This window comes from Palaemon carinicauda, chromosome 24 (assembly GCF_036898095.1).
Source record: "Palaemon carinicauda isolate YSFRI2023 chromosome 24, ASM3689809v2, whole genome shotgun sequence".
NCBI classification, from domain to species: domain Eukaryota; kingdom Metazoa; phylum Arthropoda; class Malacostraca; order Decapoda; family Palaemonidae; genus Palaemon; species Palaemon carinicauda.
In genome coordinates, this window is record NC_090748.1 from 82,144,574 (window position 1) to 82,160,413 (window position 15,840).

General features: G+C 38.5%; 2 protein-coding genes across 4 annotated transcripts in view; both read right to left on the bottom strand.

Moving 5' to 3' along the window:
- The window catches only part of Top3alpha (topoisomerase 3-alpha), a 238,872-nt gene that overhangs the window by 129,491 nt on the left and 93,541 nt on the right, over positions 1 to 15,840 (bottom strand). Inside the window, exon 1 of one of the 3 annotated variants that reach the window (XM_068348242.1) lies at positions 6,118 to 6,207. The exons of 1 other annotated variant lie outside the window; for it this stretch is intronic. The gene's annotated coding sequence lies outside the window, so the exon portion shown is untranslated. Of the gene's footprint in view, positions 1 to 2,786; positions 2,891 to 6,117; positions 6,208 to 15,840 lie in introns of those variants that run through there. One more of the 3 variants, XM_068348240.1, reaches the window with a different exon arrangement.
- The window catches only part of LOC137618179 (uncharacterized), a 31,241-nt gene continuing 27,872 nt past the window's right edge, over positions 12,472 to 15,840 (bottom strand). Inside the window, exon 3 of the mRNA XM_068348243.1 lies at positions 12,472 to 15,755. Within this exon, the coding sequence (XP_068204344.1) occupies positions 14,968 to 15,755 (788 nt within the window). The 3' untranslated portion in view covers positions 12,472 to 14,967. The remainder of the gene's footprint in view (positions 15,756 to 15,840) is intronic.

The window sequence follows — 15,840 nt, forward strand, 5'->3', positions numbered from 1 at the left end:
CTGAGGGCAAGAGATCTATAACTCTGTATGAGTTCCAACGAAGAGGAAAGGTCCACTTGATTCAATCTAAAGGCTAGCCTTAAGGCCAAGTCTTTCACCGCCGAGACCGAAAGGTGTTTTTCCTCCTGAAGATAAATCAGAAACTACGCTATTACAGGAATAGAGGCATCGAGGGGAGAGATATTGATTCCAAGACACATACCACAAAAGACTTTCCATTTTGCCTGGTATACAGAGGCAGAGAACTGTCGTAAGTGACCAGACATCTGTTTGCAGCCTGTTGCGAAAATCCTCTCTAAGATAGGAGATACTGTACTGGATAGTCTCCAGGTGTGAAGCCGTGGAGACGGAACCGCCCTGTTAAAGATGTTCACATGTGGTGGTTGGAGTAGATTGGGTCGTGGAGGTAGCTCAGTAGGGAGATCTATTTAAAGATGCAGAATGTCTCTAGGAAGTCTTATACCAGTTCCTTTGTTATTTTATGAGCTGTCGGTTCTGTCTAACATGGTCCGTGAAGTACCCAGGTGTAACAGCTGCTCTTATTCTCATATGAAGTCTATAGGACAGTTTCAGGATAATTACAAGTGTAGTCAATAGGGTTTTAGAAAAACATTGCGTAATTCCTAAAACGTTCAAGTATTCGAAGTTTGATTCTGTATTATTTTACAGGCAAAACAAGCCAATCTTCTATGACTCAATCATAATACATTGTTTATGATTTACTATAAATTTTTGTGACCCAAGGGGGTCTGGGAGCTTGCCACGGCCTAGGTCTGTGACCTGGGTAGGAGGGTTCAGGGGGCTTAAGCCCCATCTAGGCCTGTGTTCTGGAAACTACTAGATTAGGTTAGGTTAGGTGGGTTTGCTGGGTTTCCTTCCCCTTTCAATGATTCCCAAAATTCACATTTTCATTCGGGGAAATCTTTTCTAATGGGAAAACTCTTTTTCCTGTAGTGAATAGGGTCTTTTTGATGAATTTTACCTTTATTTCAATAGTAAAAAAATCTTGTTTTTCCTACTTTCCCCCCAACCAAAAGTCCCAGTTCCCACCTGTGCACCCCTGTTACTGTTGGGAAGGAGGGAAGGCCAATAACAGCCGATCAGTTTATTTGAGACGGAAATAAATCTCAAATTCGTTAAAAGAAGATTATTTACTACATGAAAAAATATATTTTACCCTTAGAATAGTTGTCCCGTCAGAAACTGTAATTTTACCGTTCAAAATACTGTATAACAAAGTGTCTTAACCAAACTAGCCCATAAATCACTTACTATATCCTAATAAAACCTAACCTAAATATGAACACAACTATATAATGTAACCGGTAAAATTTTACAAGTCTATAGGGTATCATTTCGAAGAGAAAATACATGTTATCCTGTTGCAAATAACAGGATTTAAACAAATTTGACCTTCATTTCAACCGCAAACAAACAGAACAACCAGTTTGACTAACTTCAAGTAGCCGAACTGGTTGTTGTTGCGGTTGAAAGGAAGGTGAAAACCGGTTAAATCACATTATTTACTAGAGGAAAACATATATTTTCTGTTAAAAGGTTTAAATATAATCGCTCTTGTTCTGCCACGGGCTCGCCAGAAAACAAGAACATCAAGCTCGTATGTACTGGCAAGAGGTAATGTTAAGCTGAGCACGCTAACATTAGCAATGTCAAGCTAACATTAGCAATGCTAAATATAATGATTCTTGTTCCGTCACTGGCTCGCTTCGCTCGCATGAAAACAAAATATTTTTTTCATCGGTTTATTATCCATTCAAGAATGTAATGTATAGAGAAGAAATGCTTGTTTTACCATTATATACCATTTCCCCAGTATGTTTTCCCCACCCAAAACCCCGGGTTCCCACTGGGGATCCCCCATTATCGGGGGATATAGATATATATGTATATTTCTAAAACTATTCATTTCCGACAGGAACGAGTGTCATTTTCAAAGAGAACAGACCTTTTCCTATAGAAAACAGATTTTTTTTCCCTATGTTACATTATCTGTAAAACAGTACAATGGAGCCTTTGTAGGGTGACGGCCAGATCCCGTAGAAAACGGGAATATTCTGAACTGTGGCCGTCGTTCTAAAAACGATTTTGGCTGGAGAAGCTAACTTAAAAAACCCACCTAACCTATGTTAAAAGCCATATCCTTACCAAGGGGGGCTTCGCCCCCCCAGAACCCCCCTTACACAAGAGTTTCTTTACCTACGAGTACGACGGGAGAAGCTAACTTAAAAAACCCACCTAACCTATACTAAAAGCCATGTCCTTACCTAGGGGGGCAGCGCCCCCCCCCCTTACACAACATATTTAAGATCCGTAGACCATTTCCAAACGTTTTTATTCTATACAAGATAACAGTCGGAGCGATAATAAGCAAATTAGGACGCTTAGCCGTAGCGCTACAAACTACCCCAACAAGAGTTGGCCATAATACTCCAACAACAACAATATTAAGTTTACAGGATAACACTTTTATCCACGTAAAATGCGCCAGTGTTGATGTAAATGTTTACCCTATACAATTGGAAAATAAACAAGACTACAATTAATACAGCAAACCATCTCTAATCGGTTTTATGTTGATTGATTGATTGATTTGAAGTTCTCTGGCATCCTTCGGCTTTATGGCCGAAATGATACTAACACCACCAGCAACTAATTCTTCTTGGTTAACATGACACCGTCGAATCATTCTTTTATAACAGACAGCTATTCTATCTACGTTAATAGAAAACTATATCTCTAGATTAGATTTTAACATTTTAACATACCCTCTGTTTGTTTAAAACATGCTGCTTCATGAAACGAGACTAGTAAGTAGTGTTTATAAATTATATCATCACTGTTTTGTTTACATGTTCACAGTCCCGCGCTGGGGTGACTTCTTCTTCTTCTTCTATTTTGCTCCATAATCCTAGTACCAGATACTGTGTGGTAGTAGTTATTATTATTATTATTATTATTATTATTATTATTATTATTATCATTAATTGCTAAGCTACAACCCTAGATGGAAAAGCAGAATGCTATAAGCCCAGGGGCTCCAACAGGGAAAATAGCCCAGTGAGGAAAGGAAAAAGGGAAAAAATAAATATTTCAAGAATAATATTAAAATAAGTATCTATTTTTTTACAAAACAAGAGGAAGAGAAATTAAATAGAATAGTGTGCCCGAGTGTACCCTCAAGCAAGAGAACTCTAACCCAAGACAGTGGAAGACCATGGTACAGAGGCTATAAGACTACCCAAGACCAGAGAACAATGGTTTGATTTTTAATTTAGAGTGCCCTTCTCCTAGAAGAGCTGCTTACCATAGCTAAAGAGAATCTTCTACCCTTACCAAGAGAAAAGTTGCCTATACTCAACTTCCCACAATTATGATTTCCTTATCAGGAATGTTAAGCAATCTGATTCAATTTGTGGTTGACTTTCCTTCCAGTTCCCTGTTATTTTTATAGACACTAGAGCTGAATACTTGGTTGAATGTAGACCTGGTGGTGTGGCCAGGTGTGTTCCGTGGTAACTGGTAAGATAATGAAGAATTTAGAAAATATAAGAAGGATGTACTGTCAAGCTATGAACTCGTTTAATATTGCCAGAATACAACATGAAATTTTAACAAAGTTTAAGGCTTTTTTTCTGGTTTTATCATACATGGAAAGCCTGTGCCCTTACAGTACCTAAAAGATCTGTTTATCGTGTAGTCTCAGATATTTACAGTATCACACTGCATATTCCTCTTTTGCTGTCAAATTAACATTATCGAAGCACTTAGAAAACAAGGATGTATTCAGTTTCTTCTTGAAAGCTTTATTATCTTCAGTCTTTTGATTGTATAGTGCATAGGTATGCAATTAATTCTAATAGTCAAGCCTTCTCCATCAATAATAATAGTAATAATAATAATGATAATAATAACAATAACAACAATAATAATAATAATAATAATAATAATAATAATAATAATAATAATAATAATAATAATAATAATGATAATAATAATAATAAACAATGGTTCCTCAGTTCATTATGTATTGCAACTTTGTAATTTGCACTTAGGCTAGATTCTAGTAGATGGAGTTTCTGCAGTGAATCCTGGCATAAAGTTTATCACAAGTTTCTTTACAGAATATTTATACAGATACTTCTTTACAAAAGCAATGTTTCAAAGAAAATATTCAGCGGTTTTTCCTACCTTATTTATGAGCATTGAAAGACAAGTTACAATCAAGAGATATTCTTAGGTCACAAACTTTACTAGATATATGCACAGCTGCTAATATTTATTTGCATATCGCCCAAGTTTCTCATGCAGTTTTCTTTTCCAATCACCTTAAAAAGTTTTACTTCAATTCAGCTTTAGTTGTTTAATTGTCAGGCCTGTACATGGATGAAAATATTCGATCAAATAAAGAAACCCTTTCCCCTTAGGGGATCCCATTCTGGAATCATATATCTGTACGATGATCAATGGACTGACAAATTCCACCATCCTCCCTTTCATTTATGGAAGATGGAGGAGATATTTCTTCAGCTATAAAGAATGGAGTCCGGAAGTGAAACTTATGAGCATCACGCCTGATCCACCACAAAAATATTCTAATGCTTTGTTCTCAAGGAGGGGGGACAAGAAGGAAGAGCCGGTCATTCTATCATTCATCCCAGACTTACATCTACACATTTTCACAGACTAGATGCTTTCTGTCCGTGTGAGAGCTATCACAGGACCAACTATAAAGGGGTCAAAGGACTTGTGGGTATACTCTCGTAGGTAGAAGGCTGTAAAGTTGACTTATCTATACCAGACTCCAGCTTACATCACTTGACCTGAGGCCTATAACCCTGACTTCCTGAACTTTAGTCCTACCCGGTACCTTAACCCTCTCATCAGTTGAAACTTATGCTTTATGGATCGTCTCACAAACCCATGAAGACTGTGTTCCTTGACATCTGTTTCCTGGTCCCACCAGTGCCTAGGGTGTCAGGTCCTTTTCAGAAAGAAACACAGATCCTTCACGGGAAACAAAAGCATCCCCCCTTAATCACCACCGGACGCTTCGCGAAGAGAAGTTCAGCGTGGGTGACTACATAAAGAGGGTCCATGTAACTAGCCTACATTCGTTGCTAAAGTTAAGGCTACTAAAAAGACAGTCTTGAAATCCAGATCCCTGTCTGACGACCTCCTCAAGGACTCGTGCAGGTTAAGCGTAAGGGACTCTAGGAAAGGGGTCTCGTCCCACTTTGGGAACCAGAGGTCCCTGGGAGGACAAGACTGCTCATAGCTCATGAGCATTTCTCTCACCTGATTTATACAGTAGTAGATCCCAAGTGTCTGAATTGTTCTACCTGTTTTATAAACGATCCTCAATTTTCATGTATAGCTATCCTATTCCTACCTTCCCAACTGCTCACCATAGCTTGCAACATTAATCTCCCTAATTAAAGGGTGTAGGTTTGTATGTCTTGTAGAAATAAACAAGGTAAAGAGTTGGAAAAGTGTTTCATGTATTTGGCTAGAAATTAAACTATCATACTGTATATATACCCCTCATACTTCAAAGGTCAAAGTCAGTGTCAGGTGACACTTATGGGTGTCCCTCTGAGCCAAACAGAGGTAAATCCTTCACAAGGGGAGGAAAATATCTGCCTGGACTGTCCCTCTCGACAAGTGGTGATCAGACACTTCCAAAGCCTTCATTGTACCACAAACGGACCAAGTCTGAAGAGTACCCAAAGGAGTTACATATAGCCCAGGGCAAGAAGGGGAAAGGAAAGAAAAACTCCCTTGGCATAAATTTCAGGAAAATCCTAATGAAAGTGTCTTAGTATTTTTAGGTTTACTCTACATTTATTTTCCTTCCCAAACCCTCTCCGACTGGTGGAAAGCACAATTCAAAAACTAGTCACAATGGGTATACTACATGCAGTTATGCCCCTACAAAGGCCACAAAATGCATGAGGATCAAGTTACTTTAGACATAGATTTTATGTCTTACCCTTATCGGTACTTCTACGTGTGCAGTTTGTGATATGAGTAGAGAAGTGTTAAAAAAAAAAAAAAAAAAAAAAAAAAAAACTTTTAGGCATAAATCTTATGTCTTACCTTTACCAGGGAACTTCTGCATGTTGCAGTTTGCTACCAAAATAAAGAAGCACTCAAATAATATTCAAACCAAAGGGAAGGAAAAAGATCAAACAGCTTGCAAAAGTCAGAGCAACAGTGGCACACACTCTCACAGGGTATAAGTTAAAACTGGCTTGTCTTGGCCAGGCAAGTGGGTATGCCTACCTGTTGTTGATCTCCCTTGTTCACTTGTTACCCAACTAGCTCATTAATGATCAAACTCCCATTCCAGCTTGCATTGAAGTACAGTATATCCAATTTGAAGGACGTTTGTTTTAAGTCTGAACAAACTGTGTCAACAGTAACAATACTGTATTAAGATCCTCCATGAAAAACTAATACTGTACCTATAGAGTACTGACTTACTATTGTAACTTGGCTATAAATTTACATCTTTTAATATTTATTTGAGATTTTTAAAAGTTAATAGTGATAAAATCAAAATCCCAAATTACCTTTTTTTCAATTTGCTTATAATAGTTCTAATAAAAATTTTCCCCAATCTTGTAAACCAACACAGAGGTCAGTTTAAAAAGAGAGAGAGAGAGAGAGAGAGAGAGAGAGAGAGAGAGAGAGAGAGAGAGAGAGAGAGAGAGAGAGAGAGAGAGAGAGAGAGAGAGAGGGGGGGGGGGACTTAGGATTTATCAATTTGGGCTATACAGTATACCCTAGCACTGGGGCCTCTCAAGCCATCTAGCAACCAAATATAACTGGGGAAAATCTTGCAGTTACACTATGATACAAATGTTACAAGGTATTGGACAGCAAGATGGAAGAAAGGTAGCATGATGGGAGGTCAAGTACAGTAGAAGGATATTAAGCAAATTCAACTACAGGTAAAAAAAATGGCGCAAACACAAGTGATGCCCACAATAAACTGGTGAAGTACACTGAGAGCACTACTTTCCTATGGAGATAGAGAGATTATGTGCCTCCTGACTTTGGGGGCTAAAAATAAAAGTAAACATACAAACCCTTTGTGGTTTTGTTACTGTATCTATGAAAAAATCATAGTATATCATAACTTTTGAAGCATTTCCTTCAATAAAGAATAAGTGACTTCAGATCAAAATATAAGATAGACGTAATAAATAATTTGATATTGGTAAATTTCCTATTTGCCTTTGTAAAATCAACTTCTTTTCAAAATTGAAGTTCTTTACACATATGATAAACTGTTCCGATTACTTTTATTTATTCATGAGGATAATTTACCAACTTCCTAACCATGAAACCTCATCCAGAATGGAGGAAGAGTTTTCCTGTGGGAGGATGAATGAATACCTCTCTATATATTTGTTTTTTCTTTTAAATTAAAAGATATCCTTGATGGTCAGCCCCATCTCTTGGATAAGTGAATTGTCATGGATATTGTTTTTTTTTTTTAATTAGACTTATTGGGATGGTCAAAGATAAGTAAACCTGCAGATGTTGTCTCTCTGATGGGACCAATTAAGGATGAATTTGCTGTCTGGAAAGTTCAAGTGATTTATATCCTGTCTACATCATGCTAGACAGGCAAAATATATTTACTTATAAACTAAATGGTCGATCTGATGGCATGATATGTTTGTTACTGACAATGAATTGAACACATTATGCTTGGTTCTCATTCAATGTATGGGGATAACTGTCATGGAATCTTGTTGACAAATGGCAAAAAAAAAAATTTAAAAGTAAATTGTATTTTATTTACTATACTAACACAAGTCTTTACTAGGAGTTTAACTTCAGCAAAGATGGAACTGCCGTTACAAATTTAATGAGGTAGTTATAACTACAGAGAGGTGGTGGGGGAAGCCCAACCCACCTGTTAAGTTAGCCAGACACTTTAGACCTTTGACCTAGGACTCACAGGGTGGTTGAGACAGATTTTATCTTGATGGACTCCGGTTTGTAGTTATGAAAAAATAAAAATTACTTTAAAATTTGTCCCTACACAAATACAACCCATCGTTCTTTAATAAGACACTCATCCATATTAAGGGAGTACAGAAAGTCCTATGAACCAAAACCTGACTAGGTTAGCTTTCGAGAAATGCCAGAGCACATGATCGTGTACATGGGCAAAGATGATGACACCTACCAAACCCCTAACAATCTGAGGATGGATAGGAGTAAATAGTAAACGGTCCGGGAGACCCTGTACTGTAACGTATAGGATACACTGTCCGAATATATACAAATCTAAGAAATGGGTTTGAATACTTTGTATCCATCTTTCCCTTCATCTGGGAGAATGGGGGTGATACTTCTTAACAAATCTTTTCTACAGGGAAAGCCAACTCATTTATGAAGCTCACCCGCATCTGACGTTTGGTCCAGCTCATAGTGGCCGCAACTGCTATACCCCAGAAAGCGAGAAGAAAGATGGGTAGAAGACAAGTTAATCTAACTTTCCTTCTAGGTTTATGCTGAAACAGTTATTTTAAATGAGATACATCTTGTCTTGAGAGAGCTAGGCTGGCTACATAACCTGTTGAGCACCCAGCACAGGAAGAAGGGTAAAGGTACCCAAGGACTTATGGGTAAACTCCCACACATAGTGGAAGGTAAAGGAAATCTGTCCCGTCTTTATACCCGAGTTACCGACGGGTTCTTAATTTTTCCTGAGAAATACGGATCTAATATACATAACTTCCTGAACCCTTGCCGAGTCGGAGCTCCAAAACCTTTGCTGAAATTCCCGTGTCCTACCGTACCCATGAAGGGGCAACTGTCGGAAAACTGTGTTGCAAATAGTAAATTTCTTGGGAGCTCGATTAAACATGCAAACAGCACGGGACCACACTCATCTTATGGTCACCTGGGAGCCACCAAGGTTATTCCGACACCTGGCACGATCATGGATAGTGTCCTTGAACCCTTCCCATGGTTCTGAAACAAGGAAACATAACACCGTGAGATTACTATTTAACCATGTAGTGAACAGGTTGATCATCGGTCATCCCCGTGCAGTACCCTTTCCATCACATGAGGAAGGCACCACTGCATCTACAACCTGCTACTGGCACCCAAGTGTAGGCTAGAACATTACTACTTTTATCTGGAATGAAACTTGCTGGCATCTCTACAGTGTTATCCACTGCCCACGTGTGCCTGGTTTGTCAACTCGCAAAAACATATAAGACAGTCCCTCATTGGTTGTTGGTCTATAATGTACTATGACTGTAGTGGTGCCCCTCTTCCTCTGCATGAATTCCCAACAGGTTGATACTTTTGGGAACTAAAACCATGAAGTGCCGGATTCCTCGGAAAGCACCCTACACCTTGGATGCATCCGCAAACAGATGCATTTAAGGAGGTGGGGAGTCAAGAGTGGAACTCCCCTGTTGTGGTTTTCATAGTTTAGCGACTTGGAAATATTATTGTGTACTTCTTGCTCAACTAGAACCTTACCCTTTCAGAAGGCTAAAATCACACGGTACACAACCGTTTGCACTTATTGCACATCCTCTATAATGTTTACAGTGCTTCCAGATGGTTAGCATCAATGCCTACACCACCAATTGCACTAACTGCACAGATTCTTTGTGTTGACCAGTGACAACTGGAACACCAATGAAGTAATTGCTATTGGGCAAGCCAATGTGGAATGAGTTTCTCCAACAAAGATGTCCCAGAAGACATTACCACCGCTGAACGGGAGTTCTTGCCTGAATAGGAAAATGAGCGCCATCTTTCTGAGCCTACTGATGCAATTGCCAGGTGAAAATACTTGCTGCTGCTGTATATATCAACATGTCAAGGTACTTCAAGCTCTACGTGGGTATGAAACGCGATTTTCCCAATTTACCACAAACCTTAGATTCCGATCAGAGTAGGTTATCTCAATCAGGGATCTGGTGGCTTGGTGATTACCAGACTGGGGTTAGAGTCCCGCTCAAACTTCTTAGTTCATTTTGTTAATGCAACCTCACCGTCCTTGTGAGCTAAGGATGGGAGGTTTGGGGAGCCTATAGGTCTGCTGAGTCATCAGCAGTCATTGCCTGGCCCTCCTTGGTCCTAGCTTGGGTGCTGATCATATGTAATATGGTCTGAATCCATGGCATTGTCCTGCTTGAAAGTGCAATGTCACTGTCCCTTGCCTCTGCCATTCATGCACAGCCTTTAAACTGAATCTCGGGAGAACCCAGGATCAGCCAGTCGTCAAGCTACCACAAAAGCTATCCCGTTTGCGAGGACTCAAGCAAAGACCAGAGTGGACACTAGTGTGAACACTTGAGGAGCAGTCGGCAGTCTGAAGCACAAGACTTTGACCTGGTACACCATTTCCTCGAGGATGAAGTGCAAGGTATTCCTTCTGAGTGATGACTGGGTACTTGAAAATAAGAAAGCAAGAAGTCTTCCTCTCTGATGGCAGACTGCACATACTAGCCAGCTTTCTGCTGGATGGAGTTTGACCATAGAAACCAGAAGAACCATCCCAAATGACTTCTGAGAATTCACTCTGTCCAAGACCAAGTAAGCAAGGTCCAATCATAGCAACTAAAGTGAAGTCTCTGATCCTTGAGAGGCAACGAATTGTTGATCAGTGACTGTCACACCTATTTTCCCAGGAGTCAAGGTCCATAGCGAGTGCAAAAGCATTGATGAACAGCACTCAAAACTTAAGATTCTCTACTTTTGCTGGCACTGTTGGGTAGTTGAAAATGAGTTCCAACAAGCCCATTCTGTGCACGATCCAGACCAAACAGGACCACAAGTGTACCCTGAAGAGATTGAAGGTGGCAAATTCAATAATCAACCTCCCTTTCAGAGACAGGACTGCTTTTGCCCCTAGACTCACTTAACACAGCATACTAGAGCCTCTGAGGAACACAAGAGTAAGCACAGTATTAGGCGTCGGACAGGTGCGCCACATGCATCTTGGTCACTTGGTGGTGAATAAACTTTACCGCCAAACATGATAGGAGATTTAGGTGCTTGTAAGAGTACCTAGAGAAGTCATGGGTAGTTGCTTGTTCCTGTTCCATCCACATAAGTGTGTGGGAACTTACTGGTGCATGGACTGGCCATGTGGCAAAAGAATGGGTAACGGGTGTTCTTGTTCACTCAGTCTCAGGCACGTTAAGAGTATTACTTGTCGGGAGAGAGTCAGGAGAACTAATACCAGTGGCCGAGCTCTTGACCAAACACAAAGAGACTGAAGTTTGTATTCCTGATCACACTCCAATCGCGAAATGTTGCCACTTGTAAAAGCGAGGCGACTGACTGTTGGTTCCTCTCACCCCACCAAAGGGCAATTTCTGTCCCTTCAGACCCAAAGTATCTTTAGGGAGGGTGACCAAGGTGTACCTCTATGGTTCATTGGAGGGAAGAGAGAAGGGCATGCCGATTTATCCCAACCAACAATACACATGCTTGGTTTGGAATGACAGCATAGATAGGTAGCATATGCCCAGAATAGTATACTGAGACGCCTTCCCAGTTTGGGCTGGTTCTCGGTACCGTACTACTTCATTCTACCACTCGTAAGTAGGGAAAGATCAATTGGGAGTCTTAAGCTGATTCTGTGGATCGGTCTCTATGGATTACTCCAACGGTATCTTCTAGATATTGCAGTGTCTAAAGAATTTAACAAAAGGCAGACAGAAATAGAGGAGCAGCAGCTTATACTCTTTCTGCCAGCCTTTTTTGGGCTTGAAAGTTTTGGAAACCAATGACAATGCTCCCACAGGGGAAGAAATCACAGAGCTCTTCAAAGGCAATAGTGACAACAGCAGCAGCCCTTCAGTGCCTTCACTTGAAAAATAATTGTTGGATAAGGCAGTGGCCTCCGTAAAGGCTTAGCAGCATCAAAACAAACTCTCCTGCTGACAGAGCACCAGTGATGCCCACTGAAGACCAACAGGTTGTTGTTGCAAAGGCACAAAGATGGCAGAATTAATTTCAAGTAGGCACATAAACTTGTCTAACATGTGCAGGTTATCCACAAAACAACTGTGAATCCTTGTAGTTTCCATTATTTTATCCAGGATTACCTGAACTGAATAGCCTGTCTATTAACTTATTCATTTAACTAGAAAGATAAAGAAAAATTATTAAAACAGCCAAATTTGAGAGGAAGCAAGAACATGTGTGTACTACTTACGGCCCAAGTCAAAAGTGAGTGTCTACTAGCAGACTGACAGGTAGTTCTGAATGCCTCTTTAAATTATGAACAGATGTTCTAGTTTAGCTCATATTAAAGGACAATAATTTGTATAGGAACAAATAAGATTTCATACCAGTCACCCTTATTTTCATGATGCAAAGGGTACCACTCTCACTGGACTCGCATCAATCAAGAGTCAGTCAAATCCCACATGATAACATAAATAAATGACAACCTCAAAGGTGAATAGTTTACTGGCAACTTGCTCATACATAGAATTCATCCAACATAGAAATCAATAAAATACAAATCACTGAATATTTAACTTATGTTAATAATGATCTTTCAAATATGCAGTACTTTTAAGTTATTTTAAAATGGGACAAATAATTTTGATCTGAACACTGAAAAATATTGTGGCTGCATAAAACATTCAGTTACACTAGAAACATTATTCCAAGATAGAAACTGGAATAGTTTCACACATATACATATCTTCACTAGGTTGGCCAGAATGGTAAAGGGATACCAAGATGCAGTAACTAGCATGTAGCAAACTACAATTTCAACAGCGCATTGTGTTACAGAGCCAGTGATTGCACATGAATTGATCTATACCTGCAACACCGCACAAGCAATAAATGTGGTCTTTTTGATATAAGCAATAAATGTGGTCTTTCTGATATAAGCAATAAATGTGGTCTTTCTGATATATTAAACATATACACAGTTAATTCTTGGTTGAACTTACTGCAAAATTAGTTAATGGTTATCAACATATATTTTCTCTATCTAGGTATGACAATGTTACTTAATTATGTTGTTTAAATATATTTCCTTATTAATTTTACCTTTTCATTTTATAAAAAGCTTATACAGTATTAGATTAAACCATTTTTACAACAGGTTTGTTGACTTACAGTTACACTGTACTTGCAATATCCATTTCCAAAGAAGTATCTCACCTGTTTTGAATCACAGCAAAATGGTAAAGACAAAAGTGACAGTTTATAGGACAATATTTATCTTCTACAAGACAGAGCAGCAAATTTCAAAATCCACATAATATTGTATAAGAAACCCCAAAGCCTGCTGGCACAAGGGTTAGGGATCCTACAAGCCAAACTATACCAAGGACCATGGGTTTTATTCAGTATACATGTATCACTTAATTTCATGACTTTGGTATAAAATTAGAGATAAATGCATCTGGCATAACATCGTTGGGTGTAAATTTATTCTCCCCCAGCAGTTAGCCAACGTTACCTTTCAAACAGATGTGGGCCTAATACCTGACAAGAAAAAATCCTCATACAACAATTTTTTTCCATTACAACGTTTTCTCAACCTCTCGCCTTTTTCATTTATTTATTAGAACGAAGTTATAGGTTTCAAAAGATTTTTATTTCTTACTTTCTCTCTTCACATTCTTTAACCTGTGATATACAGCTTCTTCCTCTCTCTCACAGTTTATTGCATCAAATATTAGCTATACAACAGAGGCAATATCAACTGCACACACAGCAAAGCCCCATAAAACTGCCTCCTACACACCAAGCTCAATGGCAGGCTCAAAAAGGTTAACAAAGCAAACACAACTAAAACCACAACTCTCAACAATTATCAATGGGCTGATATTCATTAAACAAGTTGCTATAATTCAACAAAAACTGCCAGTTAATCATCTTGTTGAATTTGCCAGGGTACAAAAGTATTAGACTTATAAATACCCATTGCTGGGAAGTTTTGAAATATCTTACACATAAATTAAGGCTAGGAGGTTGATGATGAAAAAATATTGCATTAAGTGTCAAAGGAAAATTGAGGAACTTTGCATTTACAGTATAACTTAAGGACATCACACAAAAAAATGAAGCAAAAGGGTAACTGCAAGGCCTCAAGTACCCAAATACTCCAATACTCTACTGCATGGACATGCCTCGTGACATGGATATGTTGTTTAGGTTGGTTATGTCAACTTTGGCATTTATGTGCAGACCATTGGATGACAAAAACTGACTATTGCATGTGTATGTATGTGATAATATACTATCAATAAATTTGCTTTCTAAAGCAGTAAACATATGAAAGTCTGTAGTCATGGAAATTAATTAATGTTTTAACCAATATAGAGATTTCATTTTCAATCTACAGTAATAGAAGACAATGCATATGCAATTGCAACATTACAAACATTTCCAAATATATATGCAATGCATGCAATCATATATGCAATGCCTGTGTCAAATCAAAGAAAAAAGTATTAGGTAATTTTAGTTTTTGAACGTAAAACATTAAAAAGGCATGCACGAGTGCATCTATGTCCTCTCCTTACTCTCCGTGATTTCTTATGGTAAAACTAAAAGTTATACGGTATGTTCCATTACAGCCCAATTATAATTGTCAACTACACAGTTTGATATATGATTTTATAGTGCAGTATGCCATAGTAATTTATGTGGATTACGTAAAGAAAAATATATATATATAACTTTTGCTAAACTTTGACGTCTATCGTAAATCTGGGAAAGATTGTTGTCACAGAGGGAGGTCGTTTACAGTATTTTTATTACATATACTGTATTTAAATATATAAATATCTAAGCATTAACATCCTGTCAATAATCATAACAAAAGAAATAAATCCTTTTATGTACAATGATATAGCATTTCATAAAATAAGGCAAAGCATAAATAACAGGATTGGCACAATAGCAGTTAACTTCCAAGCACTAAAACTCCTCACTATTAGCGTAAGAATTATCTTCACTTGCAGCACTCGTAAAATCAGCCTCTGCTTCAGCAAAATCTCTTGCTAAATTAACCGAACCAGGAAGTCCAATTATCCAATACCAAATGACAATGGTCAAAACGTAAAAAGCAAAATCTTCAAAAACACACCTGAAAATAGTTGACATTTGAGTCATCTTTCTTATTGCAGATTGTTGCACTCCACATAATACAAGAGCAAGCCCCAACAGTCCTCCCACACCTTGGGATGAGGCTTCGATGGCATGTCTCATGCACCACAAGTGATGGGCTTCCCACAATAAAAATGGCAAAGCAATACTATTGGACACAACATATTCAAGTTTTATACTTAGTAAAATGCATACAAATAAGGCAAGAATAACAGGCACAATAGGTGTACTGAGAGCCCCAACCAAGGTGGCCGACTGGACGTCACAACTATTAAGCTTTCTGTTTGGAGTGGTAGAGAAACTAGCATTACCAGCACTACTTGTCATGAGGTTATTAATGTTACGCAAATGTTCAGCTATTTCAGGGACTGACTCTATCCCATTTTCAGTTCTAAAATGAAGTGGTCTTTGTTCAGTTTCATGACTATTTTCTCTGACAGAATTCTGGAAATGAAAATCACTAAGATTTGTTGCTGTCCTGTTTGTATCCTGTGCATAAGTTACATCATTGGTATTTCCTTCTTCAGACTTCTGAAACGAGTTGTTTAAGAGGGGTGTCGTATTACCCTGGACTGATGCTGCATTGAGCTTGCCATTATCTGTTTCAACAAAAAATAAAATACATTAAAGCTTTTATACGTCATATAGAAACTTGTAAAACTCACAAGATCACTCTGGCTACCT